This window comes from Halichondria panicea, chromosome 9 (genome assembly GCF_963675165.1).
Source record: "Halichondria panicea chromosome 9, odHalPani1.1, whole genome shotgun sequence".
Taxonomy (NCBI): domain Eukaryota; kingdom Metazoa; phylum Porifera; class Demospongiae; order Suberitida; family Halichondriidae; genus Halichondria; species Halichondria panicea.
This window is the reverse complement of record NC_087385.1, coordinates 2,400,054-2,415,918: the sequence shown is the minus strand read 5'-3', so window position 1 is coordinate 2,415,918 and position 15,865 is coordinate 2,400,054. Positions and strand designations below refer to the sequence as shown.

The 15,865-nt window shown below is 41.0% G+C and overlaps 3 protein-coding genes across 3 annotated transcripts; all 3 read right to left on the bottom strand.

Moving 5' to 3' along the window:
- Positions 1 to 2: 2 nt before the first annotated feature.
- On the bottom strand, positions 3 to 1,333 carry LOC135341110 (xaa-Arg dipeptidase-like). Its single transcript, XM_064537584.1, has one exon. It carries the CDS (start codon positions 1,261 to 1,263, stop codon positions 82 to 84), a length of 1,182 nt encoding a protein of 393 aa, XP_064393654.1. The 5' UTR covers positions 1,264 to 1,333; the 3' UTR covers positions 3 to 81.
- LOC135341111 (craniofacial development protein 1-like) lies at positions 1,322 to 8,364 on the bottom strand. The gene is made up of 8 exons (XM_064537585.1): positions 8,207 to 8,364; positions 7,602 to 7,731; positions 4,479 to 4,797; positions 3,572 to 3,690; positions 2,646 to 2,756; positions 2,475 to 2,547; positions 1,947 to 2,026; positions 1,322 to 1,547 (listed from the first exon to the last, which is right to left on the bottom strand). The coding sequence occupies exons 1-8, from the start codon at positions 8,256 to 8,258 to the stop codon at positions 1,451 to 1,453; spliced, it is 981 nt and encodes a 326-aa protein (XP_064393655.1). The 5' UTR covers positions 8,259 to 8,364; the 3' UTR covers positions 1,322 to 1,450.
- A 573-nt stretch (positions 8,365 to 8,937) lies between these two features.
- Positions 8,938 to 15,859, bottom strand: LOC135341115 (transmembrane protein 170B-like). Its single transcript, XM_064537592.1, has 4 exons — positions 15,736 to 15,859; positions 15,557 to 15,647; positions 14,043 to 14,210; positions 8,938 to 9,299 (listed from the first exon to the last, which is right to left on the bottom strand). Exons 2-4 carry the CDS (start codon positions 15,606 to 15,608, stop codon positions 9,157 to 9,159), a joined length of 363 nt encoding a protein of 120 aa, XP_064393662.1. The 5' UTR covers positions 15,609 to 15,647; positions 15,736 to 15,859; the 3' UTR covers positions 8,938 to 9,156.
- Positions 15,860 to 15,865: the final 6 nt, after the last annotated feature.

Below are 15,865 nucleotides of genomic sequence, written 5' to 3'. Positions count from 1 at the left end.
AATGAGGGTGCTGCAGTTCATGCAAGTAGACAACTGCTTTTCATGAGCGGGCAACGGCACCACAAAAATGAATGACTATTATCAGCTAACATTTGTAGTTTGTTTTTCGTGCTTTATCTTCTCTAACAGTCCGCTAGTAGTGAGCACATCGATGCATGTGTGAGCCATGGCCTTGGCAGCAGTCAGAGTAGCTGTGTGCGCCTCAGGGGTGTTGGTCACGGCAGTGAATTCTCGAGTGTGGTTCATTTCACCGGAGCCGATAGCGTATATGGGATGAATCGAGGGTACAACGTGTGAGACATTACCCATATCAGTAGAGGCTTTCACAGGAGAATCAGATATCATCTCTGTGCTTTTCTCTCCTAGCTCTGTCAAATTCTTCAGGTAGAGATCGGAAAGAGTTGGGTTATGAACAATATTCAAGAAATCTGCACAAGGCGTATTTATTTCCACTTGACATCCAGTTGCCAAAGCAGCACTTTCAAAACATGAAGTAACCTTTTCAACTAGTGTAACAAGTTCAGTTTTAGTTGGTGCTCGAATATAGTACTCCATAGCAGCTTTCTCTGGTATGATGTTTGGTTTGGCTCCTCCGTTGGTGATGATTCCATGGACTTTCCAAGTTGGCTTCATTTGCTGTCTGAGGGCAGAGATAGAGGTGTAGGCCATCACAGCTGCATCCAGTGCGTTCACTCCTTCCCAGGGAAATGCAGCAGCGTGGGCCGCCTTGCCAGTGTAAGTAACAATTCTCGTAGCTGAGCAGATAAAGTCCGGTTGAACAATATTCAGAGGAAAAGGGTGGACCATCATGGCAATATCAATATCGTTGAAGGCTCCATTTTCTATCAAATTTAATTTTCCACCAGTAGTTTCTTCAGCAGGAGTGCCCATCACAATTACTGTTCCCTTCGAGGCATCACTCGGTTCTAGAATAGCTTTCAAACCCAAACCAGCGGCAATTCCAGCCTCTGCTATGAGGTTGTGTCCACATGCATGACCGATTTCAGGCAGAGCATCGTACTCACAGATCACACACACATTGGGTCTCCCAGAGCCAAAGGTGGCCCTGAAAGCTGTTTCGATACCAGTGTAGGAGCGTTCTACAGTGAAACCTTCCTTCTCAAGGAAATTTGTCAGTAATTCATGAGCCTTGAACTCTTCAGAACCAAGCTCAGGGTTTCTGTGTAGTTCACTACTGAGCTGAGAAAGCTCCTGTGCTTTACTGTCGACTACCATACTAGCTACTTTCTTCTTTAAGGCCATTGCATTTTAGATCTACATGTTATTATATTAGATCCAGATCTAACGATCTTTACCAAAACAAAAATCCAAATCATATTATGTCAACTAACACTACATGTAGACAATCATGTGTTTATATGCAAAAAAATTAATGATGGGTATGATGAGAAAAATGGAAAGTGATTTCTATGTATATGAAAACAAAGTGTCAGTGTAGTCTTTTGAATCTCTTCAGCCTCTGTTCTCTCTCCAGCTCAAACTGCCTCAGGTCAGCTCGCTGAAGGAACTCTTGCTTCGCTAGGTACCTGTACACCGGAGAGTGAAGTGTACAAGCTGGATATCATGACATATATTTCCATCCATACAATTTGTTATGGGTCATGGTTAACTATATAGAATGGACACTTGAATATTAACACCGGTAACAAACAAAAATGTGTTCACTGCACACTGCACACACAGTGATCCTTAGTTATCACTTGTAAAGTATAATTGCATGTACATGTAGCAGTAGAACTAAAACCACCATAAAGATCTAGGCTTGAGGTGGTAGGCTTGGTACTGTACAATACAATCACAGCAGTGATCATGATCACAACTGCATATTTATAGCCATGTCTTAATGTTTATGACAGGACGGTGAGACATCCATCCACGTGTAGTTACATGAAGTGTTAGCTAGAACACACTCAATCACCACTCACCCGTCCTTAGTGCCATGAGCTAGTTCATCCTCCAGACCCTCACTGGTCTTGAACTGCTGCCAATCAAGATGAGACTTCTCCTGCACAATAGAACAATGATGAGCAAGGGATTTCCTTACATTGTTACATTGTGTACTGCTCAAAGCACCAACATTCAACAGTGGAAGTTCTACAGTCATCAAAAACTAGGTACGTAACACTAAATCAAGAAGAGGGAAATTATGGTGGTTTGAGTGATTTTTCACTCGCTTAAAGCGTGATGGAATAAGTGGGAATTTTACAAATAACCCCCCCACAATCATTCCCAGAGAACGCAGAAAATTCAACAGCGTGCATATCGCTACGGCCGTCGGCGAGGATCAAGCATCCTACATATCTACATTGTAGGCTAGTCACCTCTGGTACCCAAATGTTCACCATGCAATTTGTAAAATCCCTATTAAAAGTTCTTGCATGCAGGCTCACAGAAATAAGAGTACATATACACGTACGTGTAGCTGCATGCAAGCGCTGACATACAGTACTCACCAGTGTACTCATTTTCTGTTTCTTCCCAATCGAATCCAGGACTGAGCCGAGACCAGACCCCTTCCTTTTAGTACTGCAGCAGTGCAGAATGGTGATCACCAACTTACATATACCAAAAAGTTGCAATTCGATTTACCAATATCACCTAAAAAATAATGAAACTAGCCTCACCCTGTTTGTAGACCAGCCTCCTGATCCATTTTCTCTGCTGGCTGTGTGGAGGATTGGCTCTCAAAGAACTTCTTAGCTTCTTTAGAGTCTACCCGCACTTCCTTCTCCACTCTAGGAGGAAGTAAAAAGACTCAAAACTTCAACTGACTCCGGAACACAATATCACGAGTACATGTATTGCATGTCAAATACAGACGCAAACTGTATTATTATAGAGGGTGGACCTACATGTACTTATAGGTGATCACAAATTGTATACGGCACAGACCTCAATACGGATCATAGTGTAAAACTGAGTCAACTATAAGCTTGTACATAACTTATTTTATGATACGGTAAAAACCACACTGAATAAATAAATACATGTATGTCCGCATCTAAAGAAGTACGACTCAGTTATATTACAGGGTGTATGTTACGAGTACCCACTTGTCTAGTACACCAACCAAAGTAGTGTAGCCCATGATGCAGTTACTGCTGACACCAACACTCGTTCATTAGCTTCGTTGGTAGGCAACATACTATTACAGGTGTACGTATATCTGTATCCACGGCAAACACAGTTGGGAAGCACACTCGCCCACGGCCCATCAACCCTAGCTTAGTCACACAATGAAAGAGCCACCGAAGAAAGCTTTATTTGGGCAATCTGTCAGGTCTGACCATATTTAAGCAACCACAGCAGTGGGTGTGCGACTGTATGTATTCAATCATCGAGGGCAGGCACAACTCATTAAGACTCTCTCCAATAAAGGAGACAGCAACCCTCTATACAATGTGCTACCATAATTATGGCCCACTCTATCCACGTATGTACATGTCATTGGGAGACAACCAGCATCAACTTTATTTTTAACTCTGCTACAAAGTTATGCATTACTCTCTGCATGCAGCTGATAATGATGTACATGCCCCCATGCACTCACTCGACTTCTTCTCCAGCAAAATCGTATTTCGTCTTAATGGACACAGTTTTATTCATTCCTTCTTTAGCAAAAATGTCGTCTTCTTTCTCCGCTTGCAGTGTGCCAGTAGCAACAGGGTCCTTTACAAGGAAAAGAACAACAGTTAATCTTACATGTAACTGCTTCACATTATTAGACAACAGTGCAGTGATCTTGCCACTGAAAATAGAACCATGTAACACAAACAACAAGTTTGGGGTAAAATCAGTTGAACGTACACACATGCACAAAAAGTCATACAGTGTACATATAATAATATAGGCCCATTCTTCTCACATGCTCTAAATTGTTGCCAAGCTTTTTGAATAGTAAACCACCTTTACAGTGAACCAGTGGAGCATAAACATGTGCCCACAGATGTATTGGGACAAACAACAGAGGTTTAACAACACACCATTGTATAGTTACTACTCCCTCGGACTGGTTACCTGAGTAGAGACTAAGCATATGCTGGCAGAGCCTCCCACACTCTGACACTATGTGTTGTTAGGATCTTGTGATGAATAACAAGGCAAACGGTGCTTTCCATGACAACAACACAGGGATGCTATGGAAACGTTAATGACCTAGCTACATGTGCATGCGCGTGTACTTCATAACTAATGTGTATAGGACAGTGTGTTAGGCTATAGGGAAAGAGAGGGTATGATAAACAAGGGCAATAGCTGACAGGAAGACAATTACTGATCAAAATAATTACGTAGTTAAATATTACACTGTAATAGCTAACTGTACACTAGCACTGGTTTCTTGCCATTCACATGTGACATACATGTGCATTATTTAGAGCATGTACAGTGTACAGTAGACAATCCAGACTCAAGTTATAGGCACTCAAGGAATGCTATTCAACATAGCCTACATGTACCTTTTCATTGCTGGCGTCCTTCTCTTGTTTAGCTGGAATTCCAACATCTTCTTTAAACGAGGCCCAGAGATCATCAATTCTTGAAGAGTTTTTATTTGATGGCTTGGCCACAGTAGTAGCAACGTCCTCCTCATCAGTGTCACTGTCGTCAGCACCGCCAGCACCATCACCACCCTCACTGCCATCACCACCATCACCACCATCCACACCCTCATCAGCCTCATCAGCCTCACTTCCTTCGCTAGCTTCACCCTCATCATCATCATCGTCTTCATCACTCGATACATATTTACTGAGTTTGATGCCTCCTCGTCTACTCCTACAAATATATAAACCATCAAATAGCGAGGGAGGACAAGTTAGAGAGTACATGCACTGACATGTATAGGAGACCGTTAGGCTGACAACGGGAACGTGGGCAAGCATAACACTACTTAATTGTTGAGTCATACCACAAGAACATTTAAACAACTTTGTGTGCAAACAATACTGAGAACAAAGAGGATAGTGCTAGTTTTACAGAAGCTTATTACACACACCATTGGCATCTACTTCAAATAAATTTAACAAACAACCCTACAAATGTCATTTTTCCCAAGCTCGGAAATTAAGTGAAAATGTTACACAGCTGCAAGGAGGTGTATTTAGATAGAGGTGGGCGGTCTTGTACCAACACTCCATGTTGTGCTGATTAGATATGACGGGGGAACAGAGTACTAGACACAACACCTGCCAATACATTCCAAGCATTCCTACAGAAAACCACAGAAAACCAAAACGGACGACTAATTGTGAGAATATTGTGTAACGACTGGAAAAACTGTTACTTGTCTAGCAATTAGATGGATTACGAACCTTTTGTGGCAGTCTCCTAGTTGTGCTGAAACAACGTTAAAGAGTATAATTTATAACACACCACAACAGTGAAATCTAATCGGTGCACAATGCTGCTAAATGTATTCATTAAAATCTATTGTTTGAAAACAGGTGACCACAAGACAAGGATAGAGCTGGCATGTGCAGAAGTCTTATAAAAACTATACAATTTTTGTATATAAACATCCTCTTTAACAAAAATAACAAGATGCAGTGTTCTATTAGATGTACCAGACAGGGCTGCATCTAAAATTTTGGGCCAGAGGCAAATGAAAAATGTAGGGAAGGCGAAGTCCCCCTTCTGCGTATGCATGCACCAAGTTCACTCCAAACTAGGGTGGTCCCCCGGGGAAATGTGGATATTTGAGGGTTAATTCTGGCAATTTCAGCTCATAAGTTGCCATAATTATAGGAGCACAAACTGTCTTTAAATGAATCTGCTAGATCTAGGTGGCAAAACCAGGCCCAGGGTACCCCTCCCTCTCCCCCTCAATGCAGCTCTGCATGAATGGCACACAGAGGTATCAACTACATACTGGACGTGTACGGCCTACCGACGAATATAGAGTTCAAAAGACCCTCGCTGTATGGAGTAAAAGTCTAGAGCTCAACCAAACGTATCACAGCCACAAATCAATGTGGTCCTCAGCATTACCAGTAGCCCCCAGAGGAGGTTGGCCACGCGTCATCAATCATGTGACATTCCTAAGGTCTCTGCTCACGTTACCATAGATACAGAATAACTGTAATAAAAAAGTTATGGATACTCTTGCTTTACTGACTTGTAACATCGGACTAGCTGTGTCTGTTGTCTGGCTGGACCAAGATTAGCTAGACTATAGGGTAGAATATAGTTTAGCGCAGTGCTGTATGAAGCTTGCATTGTACTGGCTGTCAAGAATCTAGTAAACACTGTATGCACTGATAACTCACCAGAATAGAGGGGATCGGTGGGGATCGGGTTGGTTAATGAAAGTTTTATATCAAAAGAAGCCAGCGAGGCACATAAAGTTTGCCTTCAGTCTCTAATGACCGTGCAACACCAGCTAGAAGTTTACATAGAACTCATTGTTAATTTTTGTGCCAGCTCAGCAAAAAAAGTGGTGCACGTGATCGTGTCCAACCTCCTCTGAGTAGCCCCTAGTGGAACCAATCAACTACAGATACACATTCCTAGAAGACAATACTTGCCTATAAACAATCCGTGCAATCTCCGGAGAGATCAATGTATTTGGCTGAGGGTATCGAACACATTGATACACAACAATGCAGTGACAATACTAATCATTCCTCTTGCATGAGGTAAAGGAGATTTTGTGGCTAAAACTGGTGGAATGCAATTTGATATACATCAAGTAGCAAAACCAAGTATGCAGGTACACACACATGTAGCTGTCCAATGCCGGTTACTTCAAAGTGAGCACTGGTGGTTTTTTTGGCAACATCGTAATTATAATTATGTACATGCACATGTATAGTATGGTACGTGACACACTGCATTCCAAGAAGAGAAACTCTAATGATTATAAGGGCACACTAACTCATTGTTGTTCAGAAGGTTCCAACAAATTAAGTGATTGATTAGACAGTTTGGTCAAAAACGACATTCTTGCAGAAGGAAAATGTTTACTTCAAGAGAGAGTACAGACTTACAAGCGAAATTATTGGCTGTATACAAGGAACTATGCAACTTTTTGGCTGATTTGGCGAGTTCAGGTGAGGGTCGACAAATTAAAGATTGCCAAATTATACCAATGCTATAATAATAATATAGGAAATATTTAGCTGGTTATATTCATTATCAGTTACAGCTAGGTCAAATTTCAGGGAGCTAGGGTATCACATTCAGAGGCCATTCATACAATCATGTATGAGGCCAAGCAGTTTCTGCATTAACGAGGAGACAATAAAATTGCACGACAAACAGTCTACAAATGGGTGAATGATTTATTAGCGGGCTCTAATAAGCAGTAAGAGTTTTATTGATTGTAGAAGGTCAACAGTTAGCAGATCCAAACTACAAAACAAACTCACTCACATGGGCTCCGATATGCAGTGTGAATCACTACAAGTTCAGTGCACTGGGACTGCATGTTATCACGCTATCAGAACTGAACATGTAGTGATTCATACTGCATGTTGGATCTCCTCACAGTACTCATAAAAAAAAAAAAATTATCTCGGTCACTATATCATTGCTTTAAGGTTATTTTATTTGTCTGTTGCTTCCCACTTTCCACTACGTACCTGGTTCGGGTGGTAGTTACACTCTTCCGTGAACTCCTTCTAGTCGGCTTGCTCGATCTCCGCACTCGCTTGACCACACCCCCTGGTTTCCACTCCCCTTCGGACTCGTCACTGGCCGCACTGGATGCCCCTGCATACGCACAAACCAACCATCTATTAAGTACATGCAACAGAACCTAGCTGTATTTCATAAAACTCTGAGGCCAATCAATAATTATATTCATGGTATGTTCGTCCTTTTCAGAGAGTAATATTTTAGTGCAGATTTTCACCAGCTTGAAATGTTCTACCTTTCACCCGCTAAATTCCTACTTGCACCTGTATATTAAATCACCCCCATTTTTTACCCGCTTGATACGTACTTAACTTAGAACCCACATTTTCACTCACTTGTGCAAAATCTTAAAAGAAACCCTGTATTTATATTTATGTAGAAAAGTGAATGGAAGCAGTGTCCTTTGTATAGAGAGGTCGATCTCTTTAAGGTTTCTATTTAAAATGAGTTAATGTTGAAGCACCGATGCAGACCTCTCTTGATATGTAACCCAAACAGAAAACAGATGCAACATTAATCAGTACTAACAGTTGTTTTGTTCATATTATACCTTCAGGGACGTACTCCTCATCATCTGATTCACCGCTAGAAATGTCAGCCATGTTGATTGCCTTTTTTAAAGTAATAGCTGGGCGTGACCTCACACCTACTACCACATAACCTTTAAACTCACACTTTTCGAATTAAAGCCCACTGTGTTGTAGTGAGTTTCTGCAGTAAACTCAATTTCAAGACATGGCTGGCGTTGTTGATGACCTGGTTGAGACTTTAGTAGGGACCCTGGTACTACTTCTCAGTGTGCTGATCGTGCTTGCATTTATCTTCCTCTGTAAGCTCCATGATTTAGTATTTAATATAGTACACTGCATAAATTAATTAATTAATTACAGAGTATTTTCTGTCATCAGGTTGGGGTATAATCTGGAAGGTCTTGCTGTCGCGCCTGGGTCTGTTCAGAGAGTTATTTAATGGCAAGAACTCAGCCGATGATGACAGTAGGGACCAAACCAACAAGAGGCGAACTGAAGCGAGACAACATTTAAAATCATCACTCGTACAAAGACATGCAACTAAAGAAGGCAGCTGTACTAGCAGACCCAATAAGAAAGTGTGGTTTGATCATGTTACGCCTGAACCTAGCGACTGTTTAGAAACAGAGCAGTCCCCTGAATATTGACATAGCCTGGCATTCATATATACATACACTGCCAATGTTTGTGTTATTTGAACCCATTTACTCACTCACTCACTCACTGTGTGCACAATGTCACAATTTGACTGTTCATAATGAATTCCACGTTATAGGATATGTATAAACACACCACTCATTATACTCAGCTCTTATACAGAATTAATATACGCATACTTTACACAAAGCAACAAAGCAGATCACAACACTCACTAGTAATAGGAATAGTCTCTGTTCAATAGTGTATACAGTGATCAGTTGCTGAGGGGGAGGGGCTGCCGCACTCGGATCCAGCTGACAGTCACGTGACTTCAAAGAAATATGTAGAGTGGAGCACATGATATGACGGAGTTCAGGAGGAGTGAGAACAGACTAAGACCCAGACCCCAGCCGAGGGCAACCCCCGTCGTCATTGTCCAACCAGATGTCCAATAAATTCCTGCTACAAACGCACCTGTAGTTGTGCATGATGGGAGGAGGTGAATTAGTACATGGGTGTGTGTGTGAGGTGAAATTAATACACGTGTGTGGGGCGACAAGGTGAAATTAATACGTGTGTGTGTGTGGAAAGGGAAATTAGTACTGTACGTATAATTATGTATATATAGGGTTGGAGTTACATTAGTACAGTGTGCATGTGTGTGTGTGTGTGTGTGTGTGTGTGTGTGTGTGTGTGTGTGTGTGTAGGGGGATTTTTACACACACGAGTCTGACATGTACCGAGACAACGACTAGGAAACTGAATCGAATAACAAAAACAACATGTCTATTGAGTGTATTGAACTGTGTATACACTGTACCTACTTGGCCGCATAGTTATTACAGTATAGAATGCATTTAAGGGACACACCTGTTTCTTGACAAATTTTTACCAAAATTTGCCCGGCCCAGCCAGATAATGGAGGTTCTACTGTATTGTCTGGACACAAGTGTGGAAATTCTAATAATGAAATTCATCTTTTTAACCATGGAGCCTTGATGCTGCCCAGGAGTGTGGGACCACACAAAGCCTGACAAAGGTCATTGAGACTAGCTGGCACCAATCAGTGTGTAAGACACTTTCAGCAACAGCAATGGTGCAGTCTAAGCATGACACAATGATGATATTTGCAACGACTAATGAGTTCAGCCTCAGAATAGAGACATAGCCTCAACACAACCCTATTACCCTCTCAGCTGACGTTGTCAAGGGTACAGGGTAGCATTTAAATACCTCACACGCCCACACAAGACATTACATGCAATACCGTACGTTTGATGTCACAATGAAAAGAGGAAATTAATGTACACGTAATGCATACGGTGTCTATAAGCATGGCACAGTGATGATTACCTGTGAGTTCAGCCTCAAATGCTGTGAATAGAGACATAGCCTCAACACAACCCTATTACCCTCTCAGCTGACATTGTCAAGGGTACAGGGTAGCATTCAAATACCTCACACATCCACACAAGACATTACATGCAATACCATACGTTTGATCTCACAATGACCAGAGGAAATTAACATAGACGCATAAGGTTTGGCACACCCGTGTTTCCTTGTTACACGTATATTTATGCTAATTCTAAGAATTTAATGGCTCATGTACAATATTATCATTAAAGTCTTCCAGATGTAAATAGTAAATTTAATACGTACGTAAACAATGAGTTATAATTATGATACAGGATTTTGTGTAATGTATATGTCCAGTAACAGAATATAATGGTGCAAACTCATCCCTTAAGAACTTAACGTTAACATTGCAAGAGGAGGAATCGTGAATATTGGGAGACAATAATTTATATATGTCTGAATTTCAATCCACTAAGAAAGCTCTCTAATAGCAGATAACAATCTCTGGCTGTTATTGCATTCTTATGTACATGAAAGAGCGCAATTAGATTTAAATTACCAAAACACGTCTTCACAAATACGCAGCGGAATTGTAAACAAGAATCACTGCTGAATGACGTCAGTCTTGGAAACAACGTCACCATGAAACGATCGTACCTGCTCATGATATGATACTGCAATGCATGGAATACACTGCTCTCATTTGAGCTCCCAGACAGTTCATACAGTTGCTCTCTCACATGAGGATGAGTCTCTATAAATACAAAGAGCTAGGTCACTAAAAATATTCGATTAATGGCACATGACATTTCAATGTTAGTTTCAATGGTTTTTCCATATTTAACCTTACCAGTGCGCCGCACTATGTACACAGACAGAGCCTTTCAGCTGGTGAAAGAGAGCCATCAACACACACCTAACATGGAACTGGCACTGGCTTTTCAATACATTTCCCATGTTCTTTAAGAATAAAACATTAAGTCTGCATGTTGGCATTAATAGCCCTGGGTCACATGGTATACGAGACAAATTAGTACAACTTGAGTTATTGTAGATCATCTGGGAAAACAGTATTGAACTACCCCTACATACATGTACATGTACATGTAGCACAGAGCATTGCCTCACATACTGTTATGCATAATTTAATCATATTGCTCACTAGCGTAAATATTAACATTAGAATTCCATGATCACTACACTTTACACATAATTATCACTATATACCTATATACCTATACGTACAGCATAAAACAGCCAACAATAACAGAAATTCAGAAGGCTAGACACACGGGATGTGACTGTACAAACCCTACTATTTATGAGCAAAGACGACTTTTGCAGGATGCCGACTGAATATTCTGGCAGGAGATACCAACAAAATGTGCATGGTCAAATTTGTATCAAGACATGTAATTTTATGGCTGTGTATTGAAACCTATATCCTCTACTGATTTCACTGATAGTTGCTACAGTAAAACCTGTCTATTTTGATCACCCTATAAGCAAGCCCTATAGATACAAAGTTAATGGGGTACCAGAGTCTCCATAGCATAATTATAGTAGGCCACCTCTTCATCGCAGCCACAATTCTCCAGTCTGTCTTAAGTGACTATAGTGACAGCCACACATTTACATTGCAATTATACATTCAATGAACTGATACACTCCAAGCAGGACTACAAGTGACAGCAAGCCATGGCAGGCAAATCGGCAAAGCCGATCGTTTCACAAGTGATTCACATTTATAACTGTCTAACAGAATGCACCAAATTAACTGTTTAATTTGCTACAGAATACAGAACACACTACAAAGAAGGTGTGAACAACAACACAGTTAATTCTGTTGCAGGTGGCCTTAACATTATAGCATTAGTTCTGTCGTTTCTGAGGAAATCAAATAACGATCGACCATGATTGTTATTAAAAACGATCAATACCAAGAATCAAGTGAATGGCTGCATCAGCAGAAACCAACAGAGCATGGTACTCTATACACTTTGTTAGTGCTAGCCTTTATTTGTTATTAGCACTAATTAATCACTGTAGATCTTCAGTACCGTAAGAAGAAAGTTACCTCAGAGTATGGTCAGGGCCAATCATTCTCGAGTGTCTTACAGGTAAGCATTTTTGAGGCCAGTGACTACATGTATAAGTTTGTAGAATGTGTGTGGGAAGATTGCCGGAGATTAACAGAGTGAAATCACTTGACCAATAAGGACTGATATCTCTCTGGCCTATGAATCCGATAATTGAGAATACGACTTTACTTGGAGACATCAGCTGATGACTGTCACTCATTGAAACAACAGCTAGATAACTGAACAGTGGCTGTCATACCGTATCAAGGTAAAAGTAACCTGCGACATATACATGTACATATATGGCATTGAATTGATCTTAACAGGGTATTCAGCCAGCATGAGATAATCCCTCACCCAAATAGGTGGACATGCACCATTCCTTTCAACCAAAAGCACAACATTGTATAATCTGAATGGTAAATATTATTACAAGTAAACTGCGTTGTACAAAACACTGTGCAATACCAAACAGGACACAATTCATCAGAGTCTTTTGGATACCATTATACAAGCTGTTGAAATTTTGCTCTTTCCAATGGTCCATAAAGCATATTATATGTAGCCTAGGTCAATAATCATGTGCATGTACCCACCCATTCCTTTCTTGAGTTAGCCCATGCAAATTCATGAATACACGCAGTGTTTAGGCTTAAATTAAGCAATAGCTCCCTGATACAGGTACTTCAAACAGTGCATTGACAGTATCACTCCAGATAATGATAATACCGATCAGGTGGTGAAAACAAGCCAACAGCTGCCCTAGGCCATATTAGGTAAATAACTCCCAGGTAATTAGTGACGCATATTGGTACATTCTATGCTGTGTTTCACTGCGGTAGGTCTCAGGCTACCAACTGTTGACATAATTATGTGTCATAATGAGTGACATCATCACTTGGTGGGTCAGTGTATAGTTCAATAGTGCTGTTAGGATCAGTAGGTCCATTTTAGGTTAGGTTACTGCTAGGCAACAGTAACAGGATCTCACAAATGTGAACAATCGCTAAAAGATTTGCTTAAAGTGAGTCTAAGAACGAACACATGTCACAGGAGCCATGTCTAACAAAGCCACTGATACTAGGTCACAAAAGGACACTATAGTTTATCTTTTGAATCCTTAAAAAAATTTCCACACAAACTTATGTCTCTAGATATATCAATTCACCAGAAATTGAATCAAACATAACGACATACAGAACATGCACGGACTCAATAAAATGGCCTATTATGAACTTTGTGGGTTATAATGGAGGCAGAGCAAGGCTTCCATACACCATGCAGCCACCCACATCTAAACCACTTCCCTCAGCAAACATCATTGATACTGTACACAGCTGGACACCACACACACATACTGAGAAGCCATCCATTAACAAGGCACATCGGACTCGTACGAACCGGCTAACTTAATTATGGGAGATATGCAGCATTGTTTCTCATGCCTACACGTCTAACCAAATATGTAATATGTATAATGATCAATTAGTGAGAGAGGCATGAGCTCACAAACATCTCTGGTAATTGTCTGCCCACCTACACACACCATACCATAGCCGCTGGTACATGTAGCTGTAGACAAAATTACTACGGTAATTTTGGAATAATCGATTAGACCATGAATCCTAGTCTACAAGCGTGACAACATTTTGACCCTGTTCCCACAGTGCAGTTACATCTAATGTTATAGGTGTGTCACGTTAGGGTGCATTTCTAGACTCAATAGTGAATTGAACAAGGCAGTAAGGAAATGGAAATGGCTTTAGGGTATACTCACTTGCTATTGCATCTGTAGTGAGCACAGTGAACTCAGCATATCCCAGGTAGCCAAGGGGAACCAGAAGACTACTCCACTTGCGTAGACACACAGCCCATACGACCCCCACAACAAGGTAGGTGACGGTGGTCAGAAGGAATGACCAGAACAGCACGTGGCCCCACATTTCTGAGTGGGGGAGGATTGAGATTGAAAGTTAGCATTCGTTCTTGACCACCGTAGGCCACAAGTATTCGTACGCATTGTATCAGATTATCATACAAACAATGGATACTTCCCCTATTACAACTGGCTTAACTTTTAGAGTGCCACTCAGTGTATGGACTATAGTGGGTGTAAGGAAAGCATTCCCACCCACCAGTCCATCGAATGTGGTACATGTAGACATCCACTTATACTAGACATCCACTGTACAGTAGGTTTTTAAGTTGTGTACATGTCTTTAGTGAGGGGATGGTAGCTGGCCACCATTACTATGTACTGAGGAATATTGATAGCCAACCCAACAAGCAATAGAAATGTTTTGTGGCCCCATTTCAAGTAAGTGTGTGAACCATAGCAACCTGCTAAATGTAGAATTGTGCAATATGTGTTTGGCAGGCATCTTGTGTGTATTGATGTCACATCTCAGTAAATTAATCAGGTTAGCCGAGCAAATGCACAACATTCCAATGTAGGCACGGTAATATTATTATAACATTAGACTAAGCCTACAAGCTGGGATTAAACAGGTATGCAGTGTGAGATAAACAGCTGAAAGAGAACACATAAATTGTGTTTTCTGAAATCATCCTAATATGCTGTCACTGCAAAAAAAAAGCAGCTGCAATCACAGTGATCAAAGAAAATCAATCACATGCATCACGTAGGGTTTGGTATTCACACTGAAATAACATATACCTGTACGGACAGGTTCTAGCTGCAAGTGGCGTCCAATGACTAGAAGACCTAGGAACATATAATTATTGGAATTACCTGTGCTTTCCTACATCAATAATCACTTCCCGTAACTATCTATATCTGTGAATACATCTGAAGTCATAATGTCAAAAGACACTGTCAGTGAGGAGGGAAACTAGCTACTAGAACAGGAAAAGTACTTGGTCGCCCACTTAAGGTAGACTACATGTATGAAGCTCATACTGTAAAGCATCTATCTAAAAAAAAGGCGCAACTCAAATCTTAATAGCGCCCACTCAAACAGTTTAATTTTTCTTCGCTCTCAATTGTGCGCCAAATGAAGCCAATCAAACTTATTACGTGGTCGTCAATCTAATCGTTCTGACTGGAAGTGACTTGGCCTGTCATACAAAATGTGGACCCCCCCCTCCCCGTAAATAAGCGCCAATAGAGGCTCATGTATTTCTGGCGCCTTTATTATACTTTTTACGGTAGTCATAATCGCGTACCTGTCCACTCCGTCAACACCAGCAGTGCATATGCATGGATATACGTGTGCTTGCATCGTAATACGGATAGTGGCTACGGTACAATAGACGAAGCCAGGCACCTACCTGTCACAGTCAGGAGTGGCGTCAAAGGATCAGCAATGTCTTCAATTCCCATCTTGAAAGTCACTAGCACTGCACTGCACTGCACATAAACCTAAGAAACATGTATTAATAAAAAGGTAGATGCACAGCCTACAAGCAAACTCGCTAGCAAGGAAGAGAATGTGTACCGTACACAGTACCTTTCAGCCAGTTGATAAGGTCCTCTGTTCTGAAATTCACTGCACTGTACTGTTCTTGTCAGTCAAGGTACGAGTCTGAATCTCCCTCGATCTATTGTTTTGCACTCTGAACTCTGTAGATCAGATTAAT

What these genes read in the sequence shown, in the direction of transcription:
- LOC135341111 (XM_064537585.1), bottom strand. Translation starts at nt 8,258, where the DNA reads ATGGCTGACATTTCTAGCGGTGAATCAGATGATGAGGAGTACGTCCCT. An exon ending in GTAACTACCACCCGAACCAG is followed by an intron (nt 4,798 to 7,601) that starts GTACGTAGTGGA and finishes ATATATTTGTAG; the next exon opens with GAGTAGACGAGGAGGCATCA. An exon ending in AGGACGCCAGCAATGAAAAG is followed by an intron (nt 3,691 to 4,478) that starts GTACATGTAGGC and finishes TTCCTTGTAAAG; the next exon opens with GACCCTGTTGCTACTGGCAC.
- LOC135341110 (XM_064537584.1), bottom strand. Translation starts at nt 1,263, where the DNA reads ATGGCCTTAAAGAAGAAAGTAGCTAGTATGGTAGTCGACAGTAAAGCA.
- LOC135341115 (XM_064537592.1), bottom strand. Translation starts at nt 15,608, where the DNA reads ATGGGAATTGAAGACATTGCTGATCCTTTGACGCCACTCCTGACTGTG. An exon ending in GCCACTCCTGACTGTGACAG is followed by an intron (nt 14,211 to 15,556) that starts GTAGGTGCCTGG and finishes TCCCCCACTCAG; the next exon opens with AAATGTGGGGCCACGTGCTG. An exon ending in CACTACAGATGCAATAGCAA is followed by an intron (nt 9,300 to 14,042) that starts GTGAGTATACCC and finishes GCACAACTACAG; the next exon opens with GTGCGTTTGTAGCAGGAATT.